Source organism: Ursus americanus, chromosome 12 (genome assembly GCF_024610735.1).
Source record: "Ursus americanus isolate L20-20 chromosome 12, mUrsAme1.1.p, whole genome shotgun sequence".
NCBI classification, from domain to species: Eukaryota; Metazoa; Chordata; class Mammalia; order Carnivora; family Ursidae; genus Ursus; species Ursus americanus.
Window position 1 is genome coordinate 61,462,263 of NC_142138.1, and position 23,004 is coordinate 61,485,266.

The window sequence follows — 23,004 nt, forward strand, 5'->3', positions numbered from 1 at the left end:
TACTCAGTATTTTTTCACTGGAATTTGGTTAAATCATAACTGTTCTTATACTTAAGAGCTTCAGCTAGAAATTCCTCTGCATGTTCTAAAATATTCCCCAAATTTGATGAGACATATGCAATCAAAGCAAGACTGGAGGAACCCGAAAAATCACATCCGCACTCAACAATGATTTCACTTTGTAACTGTCACTCTCACTTTTAACTCACCACACAGCTATTTGACCTGGGAACAGAATATACACTTGCCTTGTCACTCACTCCTATTGTTTCTAAGCGTAGCTGAAAATTGTATACAGGAGGTTAACCAAAAGATTCATTTTCTAAGTTGAAGTACTTCAATTAGTCCGTCCTTCTCCACAGGATATTTGCAGTGTAGTCCCATGCACCACTGACGCTCCAATTTAGTTCTGACAATAAACACTGAGTCCTGCAACTGATCTGAGATCCCTTGACCAAAATCAAATACGAAAAAAAAAAGAGACACAATATCAGGTTGAATGCTTACCTCTGTTCCCAAGTGTTGATCCCTAATAACATCCATCTGTCTCTTAAATAGTTCTAACACAGCCTGGTAGACCAGTTCATACTGTTCCTGAAAAGCATCACACACCGAAACAAATGAAAACAAACAAGACACTTGGTGAAGCACAGCACCAGAGTTCAGGACTGTGCACATCAGTCAAATCCTAGCATAGCAGACCTGGAGAGACCATCGACTGCAGTTTCATTGCAGTGCCCTTATGTTTGCGTGGCCCATTTCGGATTGCAGAGCACTTCTAGGCTACTAGAAACAGCTAAATATTTGATCTTCTAGCTCTAAATATACAAGGGCCTTCCAGCATGGTTTATGTTCTGACCCACTTTCTCACTTATCTTTCCCTCCACCACCCCCCCTCCAATCCTGTTTTCCTGGCTCACATTTTAAACGTTTTATTTGACCCCGGATGCCTTTTTTGGTCAGGCACCATCTTTTCTGGAAAAAAGGGGGATTGATGGTGGTCGATGGGTAGATAGATAGCTTCAACACATATTCTTCACTTGACCCTGACAATTGATCTCCAAAGTAGGTAGGCTGTTATCCCTGTTTACACTTTGGGCAAGGTCGTTCAGCGGTAATTTCCAGACTTGGATTCGAACCTGAATCTTCTGACTCTTAGTTTAGCATGCCTAGATCAAGCCGCTGAAATTCCCTCTTAGTGAAGACACTGAAGAAGAGTAGACCACCCAAGAGAGTCTGGAAATTTGTGCTTGTAAAAGGATTTCACTGTGGAGAAATGACACCACCGCCATTACAGGGTCGGCTGAGGGGTGGGGGTTGGTTCTGTCATGGGACCTGCTCTAACACTTGATTTTGGATCTACTTCTCATCTGAAAGAGCCTCAGCGGGGTTTTCCCGGCACGTCACACAATCCTATACAAATAAAGCACAACTTTTGCCAATTATAATTTTAGCAGGAGAACCATACAGAGTCCTTATCACCCAACACATCTATTGGTACACTCTTCCATTTTTTTTAAGAAGAGAGAAAAATCAGACAGGAAGTGCTCAGCTGGTTACAGTGCTATTTCCTGGTGAGAGTGGTGTCAGAAAAAGCAGCAACAACTGGTAAGGGATTTGTTCAGCTAGTTGTTGATAATGCCAACATGTGAAGGCTAACCGGAAATCGTTTCCTCTGTCTTCCGACCTTTACAAGAAGACCGGAAATGGGCTTTCTCTGAAATGGGGTAGGATTTTATTGATTGAGTCAGTATTACAATGTAATATTAGACAGCTAGGTTGCATTCTTCCTGGGGTCTTCAGAAATTTACATGGATCAGCCTGCTTTTAAGTCCAGTGGTTCTAAACCAGCCACTGCTTTCATTTCACAAAAACTTTTTCCCTCAGGTTGAATATAGAAAACACCTACAGTCGACGCTCAAAAAAAAAAAAAATTTTTTTTTCCACTAGCTATTAATGGAAAACCTGTGTGGGCCAAACGAAGGCTTATATTACAATAGCTCTTCATTTTTTCCCCTCAATTCACAAATGCCAGATGAAAATATCTGAAATGCCACTGTCGATTATTTTACCTCCAACTCTATGTGCAGGTCCATTTGTAAGTGCTTGAAACACTTCAGGGTCTTGCTATTTAAGCGGTAGAAAGTAGTTATAACAAATTATGTCAATGTGTCTGTTACTTAATATCAATAAATACTCGGTGAATGAATGAATGGTTGAAAGCTAAACTCCATCTTAAAGATGGAGACCATTTTTTTAGAAATGTAGGTAAAATTATTGGTGTAGAAATCTGGGTGAAATTAATATTGTAAAGAGTGAGAGATCTTTGCTGGGAATGTTTCATCTAGGCGGTGGAACTTGAGCAGGAGAGGAGAGATCAAAACAGGAGAAGAACATTCCTAATGCAATGAAAGAGGGTGAGCACTTTGGGGTGGATGAAAATATTGTGTGACATATGTAACCCTATATATAGTATAATTATAATTATGGTTTTTTAAGTATGCTTACAGTAAGGATCAGGAGAGACCACAGAAAAATAGTAATCGTGGCCACCTCTAGGTGATAGGAGTATGGTTGCTTTTATTTTTATTTTTCATCAAGTCAAAAAATGAGTATACAGACTGCATTCTCCAGATTCTGTTACCACTTCCTGAAGTCGAAATGACAAATCTTTGATTTTTCTACAGTTTCAGAAGCGAATTACTGCTACAAATAACTTCAAGTTACCCTGACCCAACTATTTCTTTCGAATCAATCAAACAGCTTGTGGAATTCTTTCAACATTCTTTATAAGAAATGTTGCATTGTTTTCTTAATATTTTCTGCACAGACAGTAAAATACAAGGAGTGAGAGGAATTTGACCCAAGGCAAGGGATACAAGAAAAATATTGATCCATTCAGAGTTCGAGGAAGTGCAAATGGGCTAGCGCACCTCTGAGTACATTGGTGGCAGAGCTACGCAGTCAGCTGTTTTGTGTTGCCTTCCTATTGACCAGAGAGACGTAGCAAGACTGACACATGTCATGATCCATTCACCACAGCCGCATACCTGAGTTTGAACAAAGGAAGGCCTTTGCGTTCGCATTTCCTGGATCAAACTAAAAACACTGAAATTCTCAGGAAGTATCTATGAAATAAAAGGAAAAAAAATATATCTTACTCCTTTGTTCCTTAGCTTTGTTACTAAATTATTTCTCCCAGCCTCGTCACTCCCATGATATCTCCTCTCCCCCCAGAAGATAATATCCGAAAAAGAATGCATTTTTAAAATAAATGAGATTTCTCGTCACTTGCAGCATGATTGAGAGCCTGGTATTTTCCCCAGAAAAGCTGGAAGAAGCTCCTGAGAATGATTCCACATGGGGTGGTCAAATGTCTGAAGTTAAAAATATAATGAGGGAGAAGGCTCAGATGAGTGTGAGAATTTTATGAATCAAAGAAATTGGCAGATAGATTTAAAGCCCGTATTTCAACCTTCCCACTTCCTATTAGACTTTTTTAAAATGACTTAGAGATGGGAACACAAGGTTTGATTGTGGTAGATTGAGTCCATCCACTAAAGTAGTTTGGGTAAAGGAAGGGTCACTGTGGAATTTAGGTCAGTGATTCTCAAACACGCATCCGAAGCGCCTGGAGAGCTTGCTGCCTGCCCCCCTGCCCCCAGAGTTTTCGCTTCAGTCCATCCAAGGCAGGGCCCAAGGTTTTGCATTTCTAACAAGTTCTCAGGTGATGCCGATGCTGCTTGCCTGGGAACCACGCTTAGAGAACCACCAACCCAGGGCCTAACTTAATCATCTGACAAAGCAGGTCTACAGTGAATATTCTAGAAAAGATGAGTCATGGAGATAGATGTCTGGAAGAACCAAACAATTCCTGAGTCTGAAAGTAGCAGGGTGAGCAAACAGGAAGTGCCTGCGGAGAGAAACTCACCCCATCTTTTAGCAACATCCAGGTATAATCAAGAGCACAGATAACACCAGTCCTTCCACAGCCGGCACTGAAATGAGAGATCACAGGAGCACGCATAGTTGGAGAGCCTGGGTCATTGACGGCAGCTGGGAAATGTCACCAGCACATTGAGGAAGGAGAAATCTAGAGGCAATGGAACGGTCCAACCCCGCCCCCCACGCCCCATTTCCCAGAGCACGTTTGTCGGTTGCCACATGCCCACACCGAACCGCAGGACAGAGCCTCGGCGACTTCTCTCAGCAAGAGTCTCTAGAGCTGCCCTGTTCCCGAGGAACTTGTCAGAAAATATTAATTGAATGCTCAGGTTGAATTTATTATGGTTTGTTTTTGCTATGGACCAGGCTCTTTCGATCACTCTCATTTCTAAGCTTCGTTCCTTTCTAATCAACTGGAAAAATCGAGACGAGGATCGGGAGCCTACATCCTATGTGCTTGTACCACCTTAAATTCCAACAGAGTCCGTCTTCCCTCAGTTACAGCGGGAGTTCTGGCCAGACCGTAATGTCCGGTTTGTTTGGGGTGGAAGGTTCACGGAACAGCATCATACCTGCAGTGAATGCATATGGGAACACTGTCGTCCTCTTGGTAAGACCGCACATCCCAGATGAGCTCAAGAATAGGGTCTATCGATGAAGGCACGTCATGGTCTGGCCAGTTCTTGTAATGAAACTGGTAGATAGTTCGAGTTTCCTATAAAAAAGAGCCAGAATTAAAGGAGAGTTCAGTGTTAGGACCCCACCTCATTCTACCACAAGATCTCCCTCCTGTTGGCAATTTGTGCTGCTTTCTTCTCTATAGGCCTCTAGGGACCACATGCCTTCTGAGAACAATTAAAAGTGATTTCGGGTCACTGACTATTGCTCTTTCCTTATGTGCCCCACTCACAAGAGGAGGTAGAGATTTAGTCCAAACCAGAGCTTCCCAACTGGTGTGCTTCACTGGTTCAGGTGGGGCACAGGCATGCTGATATCTGAAACCCCTTCGCCCTAGAGACACTGGGCGATGTGAGCTCTCAAGTTGGTTCCCAGCCTCTATTCACCTCACAGCCTCTATTCATTCTACAAAAGTTCTCATTTTATAAGTGTGCCATGGTGTGTAATAGATTGGGGAGTAGAGGTTACACCAAAGGTCTCTTTTGCATATGAAGATTTATCCAGAACGTGAAAGGCCCCACCACTCCCTATCATCTTGAGCCTGGCCCGAGTCATACATATGTATTTGCCTCTGTGGGCTCTTGAGTTGACCACTCCGGGTCTATACTTACACTATTGAACTTGGCTTTTAGAGTCCTGATTATGTAATCAGATTTTCTATTTTCAGCTTCCTAAGAAGTAAATTCAGATATTAGTTATTTCAAAGACTAATGTTCAAAAACTAGTCTCTATAAAGTAGACCTTGGATCATCTGCTCAGCCAGACGGAAGCAGGCATCATACTCACACAGGATATGGAGAAGGGGCCAACTTGCCGCGGTAGCTCTCCTGGCTCAGTCCAATAGCGCTCACACTTTTTCTGTTGCACAAAGCAGAATGTCATGACTTCCCTCCGGATATTCTAGTCTCTTCTGGGTAACAAAACCCACTCCCTCCTTCAGAAGCAAATTCAGCTCTGCGTCCTTCACCTTGGGTTAGGACCATTTAACCCCCTGGGGCTTCATCCCCAACATCGTGGTCTGGAATCTCCAAGGATAGGAAAAACACTAAAGGATATATAAATTACAGACTTCCTGGAAGTCTAAAGAAGTAGAAATAGGGATCTGACATTTTCAGTACAGTAGTGCCGGCTTATCCACAGCTTTGCTTTCCATGGTTTAGTTACCCACAGTCACCACAGTCTTCCAGCTACCTATCGTCCAGGATGTGTTGCTGGAAGGTCTGTAGTAGCCTAACCCTACATCACGACACCTATGTCATTCCCCCCTCATTTCATCTCATCGTGTAGACATCTGATCTTCTCACATCACCATCATCAGAAGGGTGAGTATAGTACAATAAGATATTTTGAGAAAGAAAGAGATCACATTCACATAACTTGTAGTATATTGTTATAATTGTTCTATTTTAGTATTGTTGTTGTTAACTCCTACTGCGCCTAATTCACAAATTAAACTTTACCATAGGCGTGTGTGCGCAGAAGAAAACACAGTGTATATAGAGTTTGGAATTATTCTTGGTGTCAGGCACCCACTCCAGGCGTCTTGGAGTATATCCCATGTGAATAAGGGGGGACCACTGTATTTCAAAGGGATTAACAGAAATTAAGTCTACTAAAGCAAAGCTTCACAAGCTAAGTGTAGCTTGTTTTTTTGGTGTTGTTGTTAAAGATTTTATTTATTTATTTATTTATTTATTTATTTATTTATTTATTTGAGAGAGAGTATGAGGGGGTTGGAGAGGGGCAGTGGGAGAGGAACAAGCAGACTCCCCACTGAGCAGGAAGCCCAACTGGACTGAGCAGGGGCTCGATCCCAGGACCCTGAGGTCATGACCTGAGCCGAAGGTAGGTGCTTAATGAACTGAGCCAGTCAGGTGCCCCTGAAAGCTCGGTTCTCACTAGAATTATGAATGTCAACAGTAGGTAAGAAGAGTTTCTATTCAATAGAAACATAATGTGAACTACCCATGCAGTTTTAAGTTTTCTAATAGCCACATTCAAAAATGAAAAATATGAGAGTAATTTTAATAATACATCTTAGCCCAGTATATAAAAAAAAACATGTAATCAATATAAAACATATATTTGATACTTGACATTTCTTATCTCGGTCTTCAAAACTCAGGGTGTATTTCCTATTTACAGCACATCTCAATACCCTAAATTACCATTGGAAACATCTCCTTTCCGTTTAGAGTTCATCAAATGGATAGTTGAGAAAGATTCACATACCCGAGCTGTTCGAAACATACTTAAAGTTTTCCAAACACTGAATTGGAAAACTGAGTCTTTAAATTTAAACTCACCAGAATGAAATGAGATAAAATGGAGCCCCTGGGTGCACTAGCCATGTTTCAAGGGCTCGATAGCCACATGTGGTTAGTGGATGTCATGTTGGACAGCACGGGGTTAGAAGTGCTGACTGTTAAAGATGCCTGATTAATAAAAGTGGGAAAGTGAACCATTACTCTAAAAACGTATCTTATCTTAACATAGAGAGTCTACGGGGACAGTGGACAAAAGGAGTTCTTAGGGGTAAAAAGCCTGGAGAGTCATTTGGCATTCCCAAAACGACAGCTAGCAAGATGAGGATAATTTTTAAGTAGGCACACTTAAGAAAAGTTCTGCAACCAACTCTTCCCCTTCTCTCTCCTTCATCTGTAGGTTCACCAGAAGGCGACTCACCTTCCCCATCTCAAACTCCATGCATGCCATCACAATGATCTGAGGGGACAAAATAGAGCATTGACGTAGTTAGAGCAGTTCATACCTGGGTCCCAGAATCATTGGTTTTTTTCTGTGTTATTTGTTTTTTAACCCCCAAAGGAAATCTTAATAAATGATTAAATGTTGCTCCCACCCTTCTTTCTGCCCTCACTTCCCTTTTCTCTATTCAAATCAGTAAATTCTTATTAACAAATGAACCTGTCAAGACATGAACTTTCATTTCCTTGAATAACGGTGACATTGTGATTTTGACAAAAATTTGCTTGAACACTGAAATCCTAGTGACTGACCCCAAAAGGCCCCGATTTTAATGTAGAGGAAACCTCAGTCACATATCCTGACACCCTCCCCACCCCATCCCTAACAACTACAGAACAGAGGAACAAAACAACTCTGCCCTTACCAGGACACTGTGTTCCCAGATCATCCTCCAGAAGTCCAGGAGAGTTGTAGACAAGGGTCCCTGGGTGGCAATATAACCCTTGGGTCCATAAACTCCCTAAAGGGGAACAGAAATTGTGTGGGACGACTACCAATAATATCCTCTTCCTCCTGTCTCGTATCCCCTCCGCCTTTTTTTAGGTACCGAGAGAAATATGGTCTAGAATACCAACCCTTTGTTTAGATGCCTAGAGACCTGCCGTATACAGGGCGTACCTTAATGAAGTTGGCGTTGATGTAGTTGGAATCTTCATCCGAGGTTATCAGGGCCAGCTCTACTCGGCTGTGATCATCTATAATACAAAAGACAGACACAGTGTAACTACAAGGGCTTAGTCATAGGGTTTACTGTAAGTCAGGACGTAGCGCTGCCAATAGCGGATGCTTGGAAGTGTTTGCTGAGTGAGTGAGTGAGTGAAGGTTCTTCTGTGGTTGTTAATAGTACAAACTAATTTGTCAGAGCATTGTTGGGGCTTAGGAGCAGCAGACAATGGGTAAAAAGAGATAAGAATGATGGAATTTGGGAGAAGGTACAAGCTCATAGGGAGAAACTTACAGGGCAAGATATCCTTATATCTGTTTTTCTTGATATTTGCAGGCATCTCGGCCACAGTGGTGGGATAGGTTTTGTCTGCCTTGTACTTGGTGGATTGTCTTTTCAGCTTCTGTAATAAAATTCCAAAAATTAGATCCTCCTAGGGTACAGAGGTGAGAGGCTGTCTCTGGACAGCTTTCCTTCTCTTCTGCCCAAACAGTCCCCTTTTCCATTTGTAGCACCTTCTAGAACTACCTCAAATTCAGGACAGAGTCCTAGAGCATAAGGTCAACAGACTTTAGTTTGGAGAAGTGAGAAGATCACACTTACAGCAGCTGAGCCACAAATAGCTGAAACCTAGAGGTGAAACTAGTGAATATTTTAAAAGTCAGTGTCTTTTTGAAAACAAGCTCTATGCTCCGCACAAACGTTTCTCGCTTTCTCCCTGTCAAATAAATAAATAAAATCTTTTTTTTAAGATTTTATTTATTTATTCGACAGAGATAGAGTCAGCCAGCGAGAGAGGGAACACAAGCAGGGGGAGTGGGAGAGGAAGAAGCAGGCTCCCAGTGGAGGAGCCTGATGTGGGGCTCGATCCCAGAACGCCGGGATCACGCCCTGAGCCGAAGGCAGATGCTTAATGACTGAGCCACCCAGGTGCCCTGAAATCTCAAATTTCTATATGGAGATTCGATTACAAAGTTCCAGTTCTGAATTCCTGACCATGTCCTAGACCTTTCCACTTTCACTTATTATTAGAGCCTCAGAGTCGCCACATTTCAAACTAAAATCAGTACTGTTCCCGCTGTCAGAGCCACTGGCATTACCCTTATCCCAGGCAACTATACCCTGGAAATTGAGAGTCACTTGTGGTTTCCTGCTTCTAACAATTCCCACCTCTCGCTGTGTCAGCAAGTTCAACTGATTCTTCCCATGTCGTATCTTGCATTGACCTTCGCTCCTATCTCCACCACAGGTATCTTAATGAAGACCCTCTACCTTGAAGCTTGAACCGGTCCAGTTGCTTCTTAACTCCCCTTCATGCTTTTCTGTCTTTCCTCATCCAAATTCATTGAGGGACAATTATGCCAAATTAATCTTACTAAAATATTGCTTTCTTTTTCTCTCTCATGCCCAAAACAACTTCAGTGAAACCACCCCCCGCCTTGCTACTGGGAAAGAGCCCAGACTCCTGAGCCAAGTACTTGAGATTCTCCCCAGTTGGATCCCAAGCTAATTTTCCCATATTCCCCACAGTCCTAGAATTGTAAGGTGCCTTAAGATTGACTTCCAGGAGACATCATATGTACTCCATAAATGTTTAATAACTGCAGGAAATAGGAATAAACAAATGACTTCAGGCACCTAAAATTCTTTTTATAAAATTTTTTAAAGATTTTTATTTTTTATTTTTAAGTAATCTCTGCACCCAATTTGGGGCTCGAACTCACAACCCCGAGACTAAGAGTCGCATGTTCCACTGACTGAGCCAGCCAGGTGCCCCAGGTTCCTAAAATTCTTAACCTGGGCCTAGGTTGTGGTTCTGAGGGTTCATACTTCTCTGGTCATATGCATTCGCCTGCAATGACCTCATTGTCCACACATCCTTGCTTAGCCAATTTAACAGGCTAGCTTTCAGTCTATGTGAACTCTAACTAGAAAAATATATTTGAGGATGTTAGAAAAAATGTATTTAAGGGGCGCCTGGGTGGCTCAGTCGTTAAGCATCTGCCTTCGGCTCAGGGCATGATGCTGGCATTCTGGGATCAAGCCCCACATCAGGCTCCTCTGCTGGGAGCCTGCTTCTTCCTCTCCTGCTCCCCCTGCTTGTCTCTCTCTCTCACTGGCTGTCTCTTTGTCAAATAAATAAATAAATAAATACATCTTTTTAAAAAAATGTATTTAAGATTGTCTAATAAAACAAGAAACATTTTCTTTCCTTTAAAAAAAAAAAGATTGACTTCCAGGTTCTTTTAAGATTATACAAATTGAGGGGCACCTGGGCGGCTCAGTTGGTTAAGAATCTGATCTGGATTTTGACTCTGGTCATGATCTCAGGGTCATGAGATCAAGCCCCGTGGTGGGCTCTGTGGAGAGCCTGCTTAAGATTCTCTCTCTCCCTCCCCTTCTGCCCCTCCCTGCTCCTTGTGTGTGCAGGCACCCTCTCTCTCTTAAAAAAAAAAAATGATACAAATCGATGTCACTATCAATTATGTGTAGTATCATTACTTTAAAACGATGGCTTTCCTTTTCTTTCTCATAAATGTATTTCTGATACTGCTTTTGCATTTCTCAGCCAAGATTATGGTCCATTTTTTCCATGGGTTAAATAATAAAGAGAAATAAGGAAATAGAGAAATAACTTTCTTCGAGTGACTGGCAACAAGAAAAAATAAAAAAGAAGAGGGCTGTTAATTATTGTTGCCTAGTCGCTCTACTTTATACGATGTTTTCACATAATTAGGACGTGTGTCTATCTGTAGGAGTTTACTTAAGGACGCATACTTATAACTACATCATTTAAAAAATGGGTGAGGAAGGGAGAGCCTCAAACCAAGGTACGATGACACGGAGAGAGATAAAATAAAGGTCGTAGAGGATAGAAATTTGCTGCAATAAATCATCCAAATCCATCCTTAGATTTCAAGATCAGCTCTGGATACCTTGATTTAAAGCTGGGGTCATGAGATGTTTGTTAGCTGGGAGTTCATAACACAAAGAAATCCAAATATCTAGAAGCTAATTAAATGGATACTTTCCAAATAATACATGATCGCTCAATTATTATACCACCTCGGAGAATAGGAATGCAAGCCTTTTCCAACTGAGGATGACAAATGGGACAGACAGCCAGGGCCTGCTTCGTTGCTGGGCCACACAGCCCAGCATGTGTTGTTTAATGACCGGTTTTTCTGTTTCTAGAAGCAGATCAGACACAGGCCACCTATTACAAAGCCAGCGTACGGTCATTTCTTAAGTTCTAGGTTCTTACCAGGGTTTGAATTCCTGCGGATTTGCAGCATTAGATTTAGGGGGAGAGATGCCGAACTGATAATGATACAGTATATTTTCACAACAAGATGGATGCAGGTGGGCTAGTTTGGGAGTTTAACCAAGGACGGGCCACAGGCACATGGGAAACTACAAAAGATTCCCACTCAAGTTATCCCGATTTTTCAGCTGTCTCTGCTCTTATGCATGTTTGGAATGATCACTTTTAGGTTGTCATTCCTTCCAGAGCTGCTGAAAAGCTGTCAAGTCCCAGAGCTGTTCCTCTCAGAAATCTCCAGAACGTAGCCTAGTGCATACTCCTTGTTACCCTGTTTCTACTTGTTTGTTTTGCTTTGCTTACTTATGGAATGCTTCCAGAGAGAACGCTATAGACAAAAAGGCCTTTGTGTAAGATATGCTTCTATTGATTTGGCAAAATGTCACAGATAAAGATTGTGAGTGTGTGAGCGTGTGTGTGTGTGTGTGTGTGTGTGTGTGCATGCGCACATGCACTTGTAAACCTGTGCTTGTTCAGGGGCACCTGGGGGGCTCTGTCGGTTAAGCGTCTGCCTTCAGCTCAGGTCATGAGCCCCGCATCGGGCTCCCTGCTCAGCGGGGAGCCTGCTTCTCCCTCTGCCTGCCGCTCCCCTTACTTGTGCTCTCTCTCTCTCTGACAAATAAATAAATAAAATCTTAAAAAAACAAAACCAAAAACCTGTTCATCTTCAGCCACCTTAACTGCCCCTTGCAACAGTGGGACAGGATGGCTTTTTCTCCCCGACCCGTTCCTCCTTCTGGAGTCATCCTGCTGGGTGAGACAGGGAGACGCACTTTCAGCTAAATATCACATAGGAGATGCCAATAGCCAAAGTGGGGTGAGTAAACCAAGAAGCTCAACTTTTTAGATGCTTACAACATGAAGTTATGACAATACGTGTGTGTTTTTTAATCCTGTGAATAACTAGAAATGGGGGACTGGACGATCCCTGGGTGGGGGGGATGGAATTGAGAGGAATTCACTTTAGAAGTGATGCAATATATTTATTCTGGTGGTAGCAGCAAAAAAATGTTCACCTTCGTGTGCACAAAAGTCAAGAAATGTTGATAAGTACATTCAAGCGATAGGTTGTTTCACACAAACGAGTCATTTCAGTTGGACAGATGTTTGTGCACGGGCTATGCAGGAGGTAGGTACTGTGCTCATGACTGCCCTGGTCGGATTGTTACTGCAAATAAATATAGAACTAGGATACCTCTAGATCTTCTCTGTGCAACTAAAATGTACGCATGCCTTCTCTGGTCTGTCTGTGATAGGTCTCCAGAAGTTGCTACACCACCACCAGTCTGACCTCTAGTGTATTATAAACCAACATTACCGTGGCCTTCACGACTGGGTATATTCTATTAGGGCTCCCTGAATGCTCCATATTTAATAAATACATCTTCGTAGTGGATAAATACAGTGTTCACTTTTTCTACAAAAATACCTCCTCCCCAAGAACCATAAAAATCACCACCCCTTTTTTCTTTTTGCTTTTTCTTGTTTAGATGGAATCAAGCAACACTAAAGGAAAATTTTAAATATAGATTTCTTAAATAAAAAAGTAATGCATGTTCATTGAAGAAATTTTAGCATACAGAGAAGCAAAACAAAATTATAAAAACCACCTATTATGCCACACTACCCAGAGTGAATCATGCCTAATATTTTATATTACATTCCAATCCTTTATCTGTGTGTGTAATAAAGATGGGATCACACCGCATATAGGGATTTGCAACTTGCTCTTTTTACTTATGAATTCGCGTTCTACATTTTTAGTGACGGCAGAATGTCCCATTGTAGGGGATGTGACATAAATTACTTAGCCTATTCCTTCATATTATTGCACGTTTAAGGTGCTTCAGTCTTCCTAAATGATAGTTCTAAACAATATTATTACAGGTGCCAAAACCTATACAAATAATTTTCATCATTTTCTTCAGATAAATTCTTAGGAGTGGTCAAAGAATTTGCCCACTATAAAGGCTTTTGATCCATATTATCATATATATATATCATATATATGATATGATATATATCATATCATATATATCATACGATATCGTATGATATATATGTGTGTATATATATATATATTGTATATATCAGAAATGGTATGCAAATTTTGCCTCCAGAAAGGTTATAACAGCAGTGTATGAAACTGCATTTTTCTGAACTCTGATCAACATTAGGATTATAGGGGCACCTGGGTGGCACAGCGGTTAAGCGTCTGCCTTCAGCTCAGGGCGTGATCCCGGCGTGATGGGATCGAGCCCCACATCAGGCTCCTCCGCTATGAGCCTGCTTCTTCCTCCCCCACTCCCCCTGCTTGTGTTCCCTCTCTCGCTGGCTGTCTCTATCTCTGTCGAATAAATAAATAAAATCTTTAAAAAAAAAAACAACACTAGGATTATAATGTTTTAAATATAGGGCCACCTGATAGGATAAATGTTGTTGTTGGTGTTTTTGTTATTTGTACTTCTATTTGCAATTTCTTCACTCCAAGCGTTTTTTAGAAGGAGGAGGATACACCATAATCAAATTATCCTACCTACATGAAGCCATGTTCATATTTCTGTATTCCCATCCAGTCTTTGTACAAACACTTGTGGACATCCAATGAGCTCATATATGTATATTTTGCACAATTCTTGACATTTGCTAAGCTTTTACTTTTTATACACAATTCATACTTTTACACATGCTTTCTTTTTTTTTTAAGGTATTATTTATTTATTTGACAGAGAGAGAGAGGAAGTGCGAGCGCACAAGCAGGTGGAGCGGCAGGTGGAGGGAGAAGCAGAGCAGGGAGCCCAATGCGGGACTCAACCCCAGGGCCCTGGGATCATGACCTGAGGCCAAAGGCAGTGCTTAGCCACCCAGGCGCCCCTTACACATGTTTTCTAAATGAAAATGCTTCAACTGCCTCCAACACAGAAAAGTGTATCAAAGGAGTTTTAAACAAAATTGACCAACATGTGGTATGCAGAACCAAGACTTGACCCCTATTTCATACAATGGCTGAAATGTACATGCCATAAAACCACAATCAGCTGCAGTAATTGACCAAAGAGAATACCTATGCCTCTGCAAACTGTAATGTAGCTGATCACGAACGCACTAATGGAAGTAGATGGTCCTCATTAGCCTAGAAGCCAAGACATCCGGCACTGTCACTGTGTCCCTAGTGCTGGCCAGGAAAGAATGGTGGCCACCACCTTGAAGGTTCGGTTCGAACAAGGAGGTGGAGACCATACCATCACAGTTGAGGCCACCAAAATCGCTATGCTCATCAGGCAACTTTCTGATTATAGCTGGCTTCTCATGTAAGTTTTTCTCCAGATTAGAGAACATGCCGTCAGTCAATGCAAATGTCTACTCTGATAGTGATTTTTCTCCCTGAAAAATTAATAAATTGGCATTCTTGTTTCTGGTGAATTTCTTATGTGTTTGCCTAGTCCTGATCAACTCTGCATACTGACAAATCGGAATTTTTAGGCTAGCAAAACAAAAGCCAAGACACCGGACTGTGGTGATCCCAAATAGTTAACACCATCCTAGGTGACTACGTGACCTTGCTCAGTGCACGCTGTGATCACGACACGACAGTAATTGCATATGTTGGACCCTGATGGAATTCATAAAAATGATTAGAAAAAAATCAAGACCTGGCTACTTGTAACAAAATGGGTGGAATTTATAAACATAATGTAGAGTGAAAGACAGAAGACATTAAACACACACACACAAATACATAACATGATTGCATTACATAGGGTTCCAAAACAGGTAAAATTAATCTCTGCTGTTCAGTGATAGGCTTTAAAGCTATGCAGCAAAATAAAAAAATTCACAGAGAAAGGCAAATATCATATGATTTCATTTATATGTGGAATCTTAAAAGACAAAACAAACAACATGAAAAGAGAAATAGACTCATAAATATTTAAAAAAAAAAAAGCAAAATGCTAGTGGTTGCCAGAGGGGAGAGGGTGGGGGGGATGAGTGAAATTGGTGAAGAGGATAATAAATAAATAAAAATCATAACAATTTCAGGGCAGCATTTACCTCTAATGTGGTGGGGGTTGGGGGGAGTTGTGATCCAGAAGGACACCAAGGGATTTCCAAGGTGTAGGCAATATTGTTTCTCCATCTGAGCTGTGCTTGGATTCCTGCTTTATCCTAGTTGTTACATTGTGTGTGTGTGTTTATTTTTTTTAAAGCTTTTATTTCTTTATTTGAGATAGAGAGAGAGGGGGAGCATGAGCACGAGCAGGGGGACAGGCAGAGGGAGAGAGAGAAGCAGGCTCTCCGCTGAGCAGGGAGCCCGATGTGGGGCTCAATCCTAGAATCCTAGGATCATGACCTGAGCTGGAGGCAGATGCTTAACCGACTGAGCCACCCAGGCGTCCCGTGTGTGTTTTTCTTTCTTTCTTCCTTTCTTTCTTTCTTTCTTTCTTTCTTTCTTTCTTTCTTTCTTTCTTTCTTTCTTTCTTTCTTTCTTTCTTAGTAGGCTCCATGTGCAGAGTGGAGCCCAAATTGGGGCTTGAGCTCACCACTCTGAGATCGAGACCTGAGCTGAGACCAAGAGTCATTTGGTTAGGCAACCAAATGAGCCACCCGGGTGCCCCTCATGTGTGTGTTTAAAGCACTTTTCTGTGGGCATGTTATACTACAATTGAAAGGGTTCAAACCAATGTATAAATTGGGGGCAATAGAGTCCGGGATCAGAAGGAGGGCTAAGAGCACAGCTTTAACAGGGGCGCCTGGGTGGCGCAGTCGTTAAGCATCTGCCTTTGGCTCAGGGCGTGATCCCAGGGTCCTGGGATTGAGCCCCACATCAGGCTTCTCCACTGGAAGCCTGCTTCTTCCTCTCCCACTCCCCCTGCTTGTGTTCCCTCTCTCACTGGCTGTCTCTCTCTCTGTCAAATAAATAAATAAAGTCTTAAAAAAAAAAAGCACAGCTTTAACAAATAGCTCTATTTCAAATCCAAGTTCCACCACTGAATGAACCGCATGACCTTAGACAAGTTGACCCTCAGTGTCTACCGCTTGCCAAACACGTGCCCGTCGCTGCAGATACCCAGGTAAGCAGAACTAAATGTGAGCCTTGTCTTTGTGGAGCTTCAGACTGATGGGAGAGCAGACGGTAATCAATCCCACAAAAAGATGTAAAATTGGAACTGTGATAAATGCCATGGAAACCTCAATAAGGCTGGGGGCAAAAAAGAGATATTTAAAAAAAAAGATAGTGCTGATGAGAACGTATAATAGGAGATTTGATGTATTTGGGGAGGTCAAGAAAGGCTTCTCTGAGGAAATGACTACCAAATTGAGATCTGAAGAATTACGAAGTGTTAACTAGGTAAAGAGGAGTATGAGGGAATATTCAAGGAAAGGGAACAGCATGTGTGCAAAGGCCCTGTGGCAGAAGCAGCATGACAAGGACAAGACACTCGACATGCTGTGGGAAGCTGGAGAAGCACTTGAGAGCTGGTCCGTGCAGGGCTTTGTTAGCCATTGTAAGGGATTCTTCGGGAAGTAAAGGAGGCGCTGCTTGTGAAGCAGAGAGTCTGGAACACACGGCTCCACGGGTTAGTTATTGTTGAAGGTAGATGAACAGAAAATTTATATGCGAAAATACAGGTTGAAAATAACCATGGAGTATAGAGTTGTGGAATCTCTATGTTGTACACCTAAAAGTAATGTAACACTGTGTGTCAGGTATACTTTGATAAGGAAAGAGAGAAAGGAAGAAAGAAAGAAAGAAAGAAAGAAAGAAAGAAAGAAAGAAAGAAAGAAAGAAAGAGAGAGAAAGAAAGAAAGAGAGAAAGAGAGAAAGGAAGGAAGAAAGGAAGAAAGGAAGAAAGGAAGAAAAAGGAAGGAAGGAAGGGAGGAAGGGAGGAAGGAAGGAAGAGAAAGAAAGAAAAGAAAAGAAAAAAGAATCAGGAAAATTTTTGAGGCTCTGAAATCAAATAAATAAAATTAACACAACAAAGTACTATTTTACACTAAATTAAGGGGGAGAAAAGCATGTTATGATGCAAGATAGAGGTTAAGGGCTTTTAATCAGGCCAGTTTCAAATCCTGGCCTCGCCGTTCCATGGGTTAAGTGAAGATAATGCTTTCCTCTTGGGCTTGTTGTAGCGATTAAGATCATAGATGGTAAACCACTTATTGCCTAACATATAGTAAGCAGTCAAAAAGATTTATTTATTTTCTTGTGTCGTTATTAAGACTAGCAAGGTGGTAAAGAAGATGATAAATTCAGACTTTGCAAGTTAGAGAAGCTCTTTGAAAAAACACATTTGGCGACACTTAGCCAATTAGATGCTAAGACTCTTTGACCCAGTAAGGATACTTTCGGGGATCTGGCCCCAGGATATAATTCAAAAGAAGAGAAAACCACATGGACAAGCACATTTACGGCATGTGATGAATCGTGAAAAATTAGAAATAATCTAAATGTCCAAGAAAAGAAAAAATCAAATTACTTGGGTGTCTACCACACGACAGGCATTTTATGCATTTATTCTATTTTTCTCACAGCAATTCTGCGATGTGAATATTTATTTATTCCCACTTTTTGATGACTTTGTGCAAGGGCACAAAGCTAATGATAGGCAGAACCTGAATTCCAACTCGGGTTGATATGACACCAAAGTTGTTACAAATATAGACGGTAAAGCAAGATACTTGAACTTACATCTCTGTTCCATCGCTTATTAGCTCTCTGACCTTGAGCAAGTCAATTAACCTCTGTCTCAGTTTCCTCATCTATAAAATATACGGTACCTTCTTCAATCGTTGGGATATTGGTACTACAGTGAATTTATTTTAAGTTGCAATAATATTGTTTTATAAGAATAACAACAACATGGGACCCCCGGGTGGCTCAGCCGGTTAAGCATTTGACTCTTGATTTCAACTCCAGTCATGATCTCAGGGTCATGAGATTGAGCCCCGAGTCAGGGTCTGTGCTGAGAGGGGAGCCTGCTTGAGATTCTCTCTCTCCCTCGCTCTCTTCCTCCCCACCTCACTCACACACACTCTCTCTCTTAAAAAAAGAAAGAAAGAAACTATACCAACTGGGGACTTATGCTATTGCCTAAGGATTCATTTCACAGGCTCTGAACTAACAGACCCAGGTTACACTGCATGTCTGTGGCTGGACAGCGGCATGAGCTGTGGCCAATTACTTCACCTCTCAGAGCCTCAGTTTCCTCATCTGTAAGTCAGAGATCATAGCTACCTGATGGGGTTTTTTTTAAATGAGTACTAAATAAGATAATGAATGTGATGCTTCCTTGGCACCCCACCAAGACTATCACAATTCAATATTTACTAGCGTAATTAGCTGTTTAATGTCTGCCTGTCTGTGACATCCTCTGATGTCTTAGGAGATAAGCGCCACCAAAGCATTGCATGACACGCTGCAGCCCTTAGCACAGTGCTTTGCACATAGTAAGCGCTCAGTGAACCCGTGAATGAATTGCATGAAAAGCTGACGGTCCTGGCAGTTTCCACTACACGAAGAGCCAAGTATAGTGGAACTAAACTTCCACCAGTTTCGTGACAGTTTCCACTACAGAAAGGTGATTGAATTTCGTGTTGGCGCAGGAAAAGTCCCACGCTGCGTGGTATTGGCTTCAGCTGGCAGAGCGGGGCCATGTGCCCTGCACACAGATACACAGCCAAGGGCGGGGTGTCGTGGGGAGTGGTGGGGGGACTGAAATCCAAGCCACTGACCTGGCGGGGGCAGGGTACACAGATTGTCTCCCTGGAACCAGAAGATGACTTTCTATAATTCCACAAAGGCACCACCATTTCGGCAAGCAGTGGCCTCGTGTCACAAAATTAGTCCTCCACCCCCAAAAACATCAAATCCTGGGAGAATACACTAAAGGGCTTAAGGTGGGATGGGGGACAGGACCATATGGAAAGCTCTTCAAGTTAATGGCGGTATTGACCTTGTCCAGACAAGCAACCTAGCCCTGTTCACCACCACCCAACTCCCCCAAAATGAATGTCTCTGGTATCTCAGCTGAACCTTTAGGTGGGGCTGAGGGCAAGACTCTGTTTTTCCACTGGAGGACATGAGTCAGTGAGCAGTGAGGTTCCACTTAATCACCACCCAAAAACAAGGTCCTTAAAACCAAGAGCTAGAAAAGCAAGGAAGTGATTAATATAAGAGTCAGGATAGTGATTATTCCTTGCGCAGGGCAAGGCAGGACACGGTGGGGGTGGGGATGGGGATGGGAGTGGGGGTGAGGGACCTACTGGAGAAGCGATATGTAGAGATCTTCCGGAGTCCAAGAATGTTCTAGTCCTTGACCTCAGCGGTGGTGGCTTTATAATTATACTTACGCATGTGTCTGTAATTTTCTAACTATGTATTATAGTTCACAATTTTAAACGGCTGAAAAAAATATGAACTATACAGTGCTGTTAAGCAGGGGCAACTGACCAGGTTTGTGTTATCAGATCAGTTGGGTATTGGATGGATAACGGATTGAAGGTGGGGCAAGGCTAGAGGCAGGGAAAACAGGAGGTGAGGTGACTGCCAAAATTTGCTGGGAGATTATTATAATGACTGGGGTAAGAAAAGGAACAATATTAGGGATGTAGTCTATATTATTTTTTAAAAACACAACCAAAAGAAGACAGAGGCTGGCACTACCCCTCAGGTCACTTTTTACCTCTATGTGTCGGGTGAATTGGGCTCAGGAGTTATAGCCCACGGGCAGGCACGTGTCTAAACAGACACATAAGCCAGGTCTTCCCCCTTGCCTCCCTCCCTGGTAGCTCTACTCAGAGGGACTCACTGCCTGGCCAGGGGGGATGAGAGCACATTTTTCACAAAGCCACAATATTATCCAAATTGAGTTGATACAGGAGTTTTTATCACAACGTATAATCACTTAGTCATAATATCTAATCACTCAAGACTTTACAGAGTGTTTTCACATCTACTATCTGGTACCAGAGTATGAGGTCCATGAGCACAGAGGTGTTGTCTTGTTGCCTAGAACTAAACTTGATACACAGGAGGCGCTCAATAAATATTACGGAATGAATGAGCACATTTAATCATTATTAATATTTAATCGTCACAACAACCCGTGAGGATTGGTAGGACATGAATTATCCCCATTTTGGAAGTTAGTAAAGAAAGACTTGGGCACATCAAGGAACGTATCAAGGAGTTGATAATTCGGTTGACAAGAGAATCATGATTTGATTTCAGATTCTCTGCTTCAACTCTCTTGTTTTTCCCACTTCTTCGCAGCTGAAGAGCCAAGGCTTCAAGTTATTGTAGCCCTGAAACACCGGCTGGAAGTACTCCAAAATACACGATTGGTGCTATCAGATATCCCACGTCCTCTGATGTGCTAGGTTATGGGACAAACAAGGCCTACCCAGCTGCTGACGCATCAGAGGAGATGCAGCATTCCCCTGGATGATCAGATCTAGTCGGCCCTAGGCTCCTCGGCACTCATGTTTGTCTCCATGCCCCCCACTTGGGTTTCTACTCCCCATCCCAGCCGTTCCACCCCTCCAAGCAAAAGAAGCTTAAGGAAACCCTGTTATTGCAAAAACACATGTTCTCATTTCTCTTCTTAGAAGAAAAATAAAAGAAGAGAAAAAGAAATGTGGCAACAGGTAGTTTTGGTACTCAAGAGCCCTTGTCATCCAAGGGGAGTTCCACGGGGAGGCTGACGCATAATGTTCCATGAAAAGTTAATCTTGGTTTCTTTCCTCTTAGTATTAATTAAAAGTAGTCATTTGAAGCATAAACCACAACTCAGCTACCTAGGAAGTGCAGATGTTCAGTTAATATGAGTATTTCTACACCTGGAATTATGAAGGCCTTCCGTAGGAATCCCAGTCAAACTCCCAGAACTAGCAAACACCATATTTAAAACAGCATTTTGGAGAGAATACTTAAAACATCCAAGCCACTCAGAAAAGTGGAACTTTAGGTTGCCTTTCTCCCTTCCTCCCCTGCACGGTCTGAAATTCACGTTTTATCCCAAGAGCAACTTGGTCTAGGCAAGTTGGACTATCCTCATCAGTTAAACAGTCTGTGTGACTCCCCTGAGAGTGTCACACGTAGGACTCACCAGAAATTCATCGGCAAACTCCTCTTTGTTGGCTTTCTTCTTTTGGGCCTCCTCCAGGAACTTGTGCAGAATTTCCCTTTGGTCCATGCTGCAGGACAAGAGAAACTGTCTACCGGTGGGTCAAGGGAGGGCATGTCAAATGTATGTCATGGCCGAGATACCACCAAGAAGTCACTGCTGTCGCTGGAGCAAAGCATGTTGAAGGCTGTGGTTAACTGACTTCATCACAAGCCCTAGAGGAAATTAGTACGCAACCAGCCTCTGTGGTCACACAACAAAGCCATCATCACTCCAGGGCCCTAGTGCCTTCCTTCTCAAGGAAGGAACCTGGTTACAATTCAAGTTGTAACAAACAAGAGGCTAACCAGAGCATCACACATGGTCTGCGTAGCTCTGAGACCGTTCCACTCCATCATCTTTAAGCAAGTGTCACCTTTTTTCTTACTTCCTAGAGAAAAGGCAGAACGCCAGGTCTCACGGCTAGGGTCTGCCTCTCCCCATCGCCTCAGCGAACACACAGGCCCTCATACCTTCTGTTTCCTCACGCACCAGATGAACTCAGCCAAGGTCAGCTAGGGTCAGAAAGGGAAGCACATACTGTCTGGAGTTAAGACATCTCCTGCTGTCCTATTCTCCCCAAAGTTTCTTGTCCATGTGATCAGTGGCAAATTTCTGTTCATCAGAGGAGGGGTTTTTCTTCAGAAGTTGTAAGTCTGCCATATAGACCCCAACCTCTCTTTTGGGTGAAGCAAAGTCAGCTGCTTCTGACAGGCTGTGTCTCTCCCAGGGCTGCGGAAGTGCTGACCGTGGTTAAGGGAAGTGGTGTTGATTTCAGGAGTGAGTATGGGATCCAGGAGCACCGTGGCCCCCACGAGGAGCACCTGACCAGGAAGTTGGCACAGGGTTCCCCGTATGCAATGCTAGTTAACTATAAGGAACAGAAAAAGAGTAACAGCCACCACCTTGCTGGGAACAGTATAACTTTCAGGGCGGAAAGCATGAACCATGTCTAGAGAAGACATTTCTGCACTCCCAACTAGCACCTGGGAAAAGGCCATTGCTTCAGGAGGCCACGCTGTGCATGTGGCATTTGGCCCTGTTTGACAGGCAGGCTGTTCTAGAAAAAGCTTCCACTTCTCAGCTTGAATAAATCCTGTCCTCAATGGGTACGAACCTCCTTAAGATGGTCTCATACAGAGTGAGCACACCCCAAAATCAGCCCAGCATCTCTGCTTGAGGACAGAAGTTCCGTAAATAATTGTTAACAAAATTAGTCCGAAATAATCCTGAAGAAAACTGGGAAATGTGCCATTAGAGCTTCCTCTATTTAAGATATTAGCAATCCTTTCTGTTTTGCATTATTCAAACTCCCTTTAGGAAATCATGACTCCAAACACCATGAAGCCGTTTCCACTTTACTGAGCCTCGCCACCAGAAAGGAACGGTCTTTGAGGAATCCTGCTTCCAGGCAGGTGAAGCCAGTAAAGAATTTCAATCTCGAGCCGCGTAACAAATTAAAT

The 23,004-nt window shown here is 42.6% G+C and overlaps 1 protein-coding gene across 3 annotated transcripts in view; it reads right to left on the reverse strand.

Moving 5' to 3' along the window:
* PTPN22 (protein tyrosine phosphatase non-receptor type 22) overlaps positions 1–22,242 on the reverse strand; it is a 55,691-nt gene extending 33,449 nt beyond the window's left edge. The window contains exons 1-12 of one of the 3 annotated variants that reach the window (XM_045801472.2): positions 22,015–22,242; positions 21,485–21,572; positions 8,348–8,456; positions 8,008–8,084; positions 7,754–7,849; positions 7,309–7,347; positions 5,410–5,481; positions 5,235–5,294; positions 4,518–4,660; positions 3,932–3,998; positions 3,051–3,128; positions 508–594 (exon numbers count right to left, since the gene is read on the reverse strand). In XM_045801472.2, coding sequence (XP_045657428.2) covers positions 508–594; positions 3,051–3,128; positions 3,932–3,998; positions 4,518–4,660; positions 5,235–5,294; positions 5,410–5,481; positions 7,309–7,347; positions 7,754–7,849; positions 8,008–8,084; positions 8,348–8,456; positions 21,485–21,571 — 915 coding nt within the window. In that variant the 5' untranslated portion in view covers position 21,572; positions 22,015–22,242. Of the gene's footprint in view, positions 1–507; positions 595–3,050; positions 3,129–3,931; positions 3,999–4,517; positions 4,661–5,234; positions 5,295–5,409; positions 5,482–7,308; positions 7,348–7,753; positions 7,850–8,007; positions 8,085–8,347; positions 8,457–21,484; positions 21,759–22,014 lie in introns of those variants that run through there. The other 2 variants (XM_045801473.2, XM_045801471.2) reach the window with 2 other exon arrangements.
* Between the last annotated feature and the right edge of the window lie 762 nt (positions 22,243–23,004).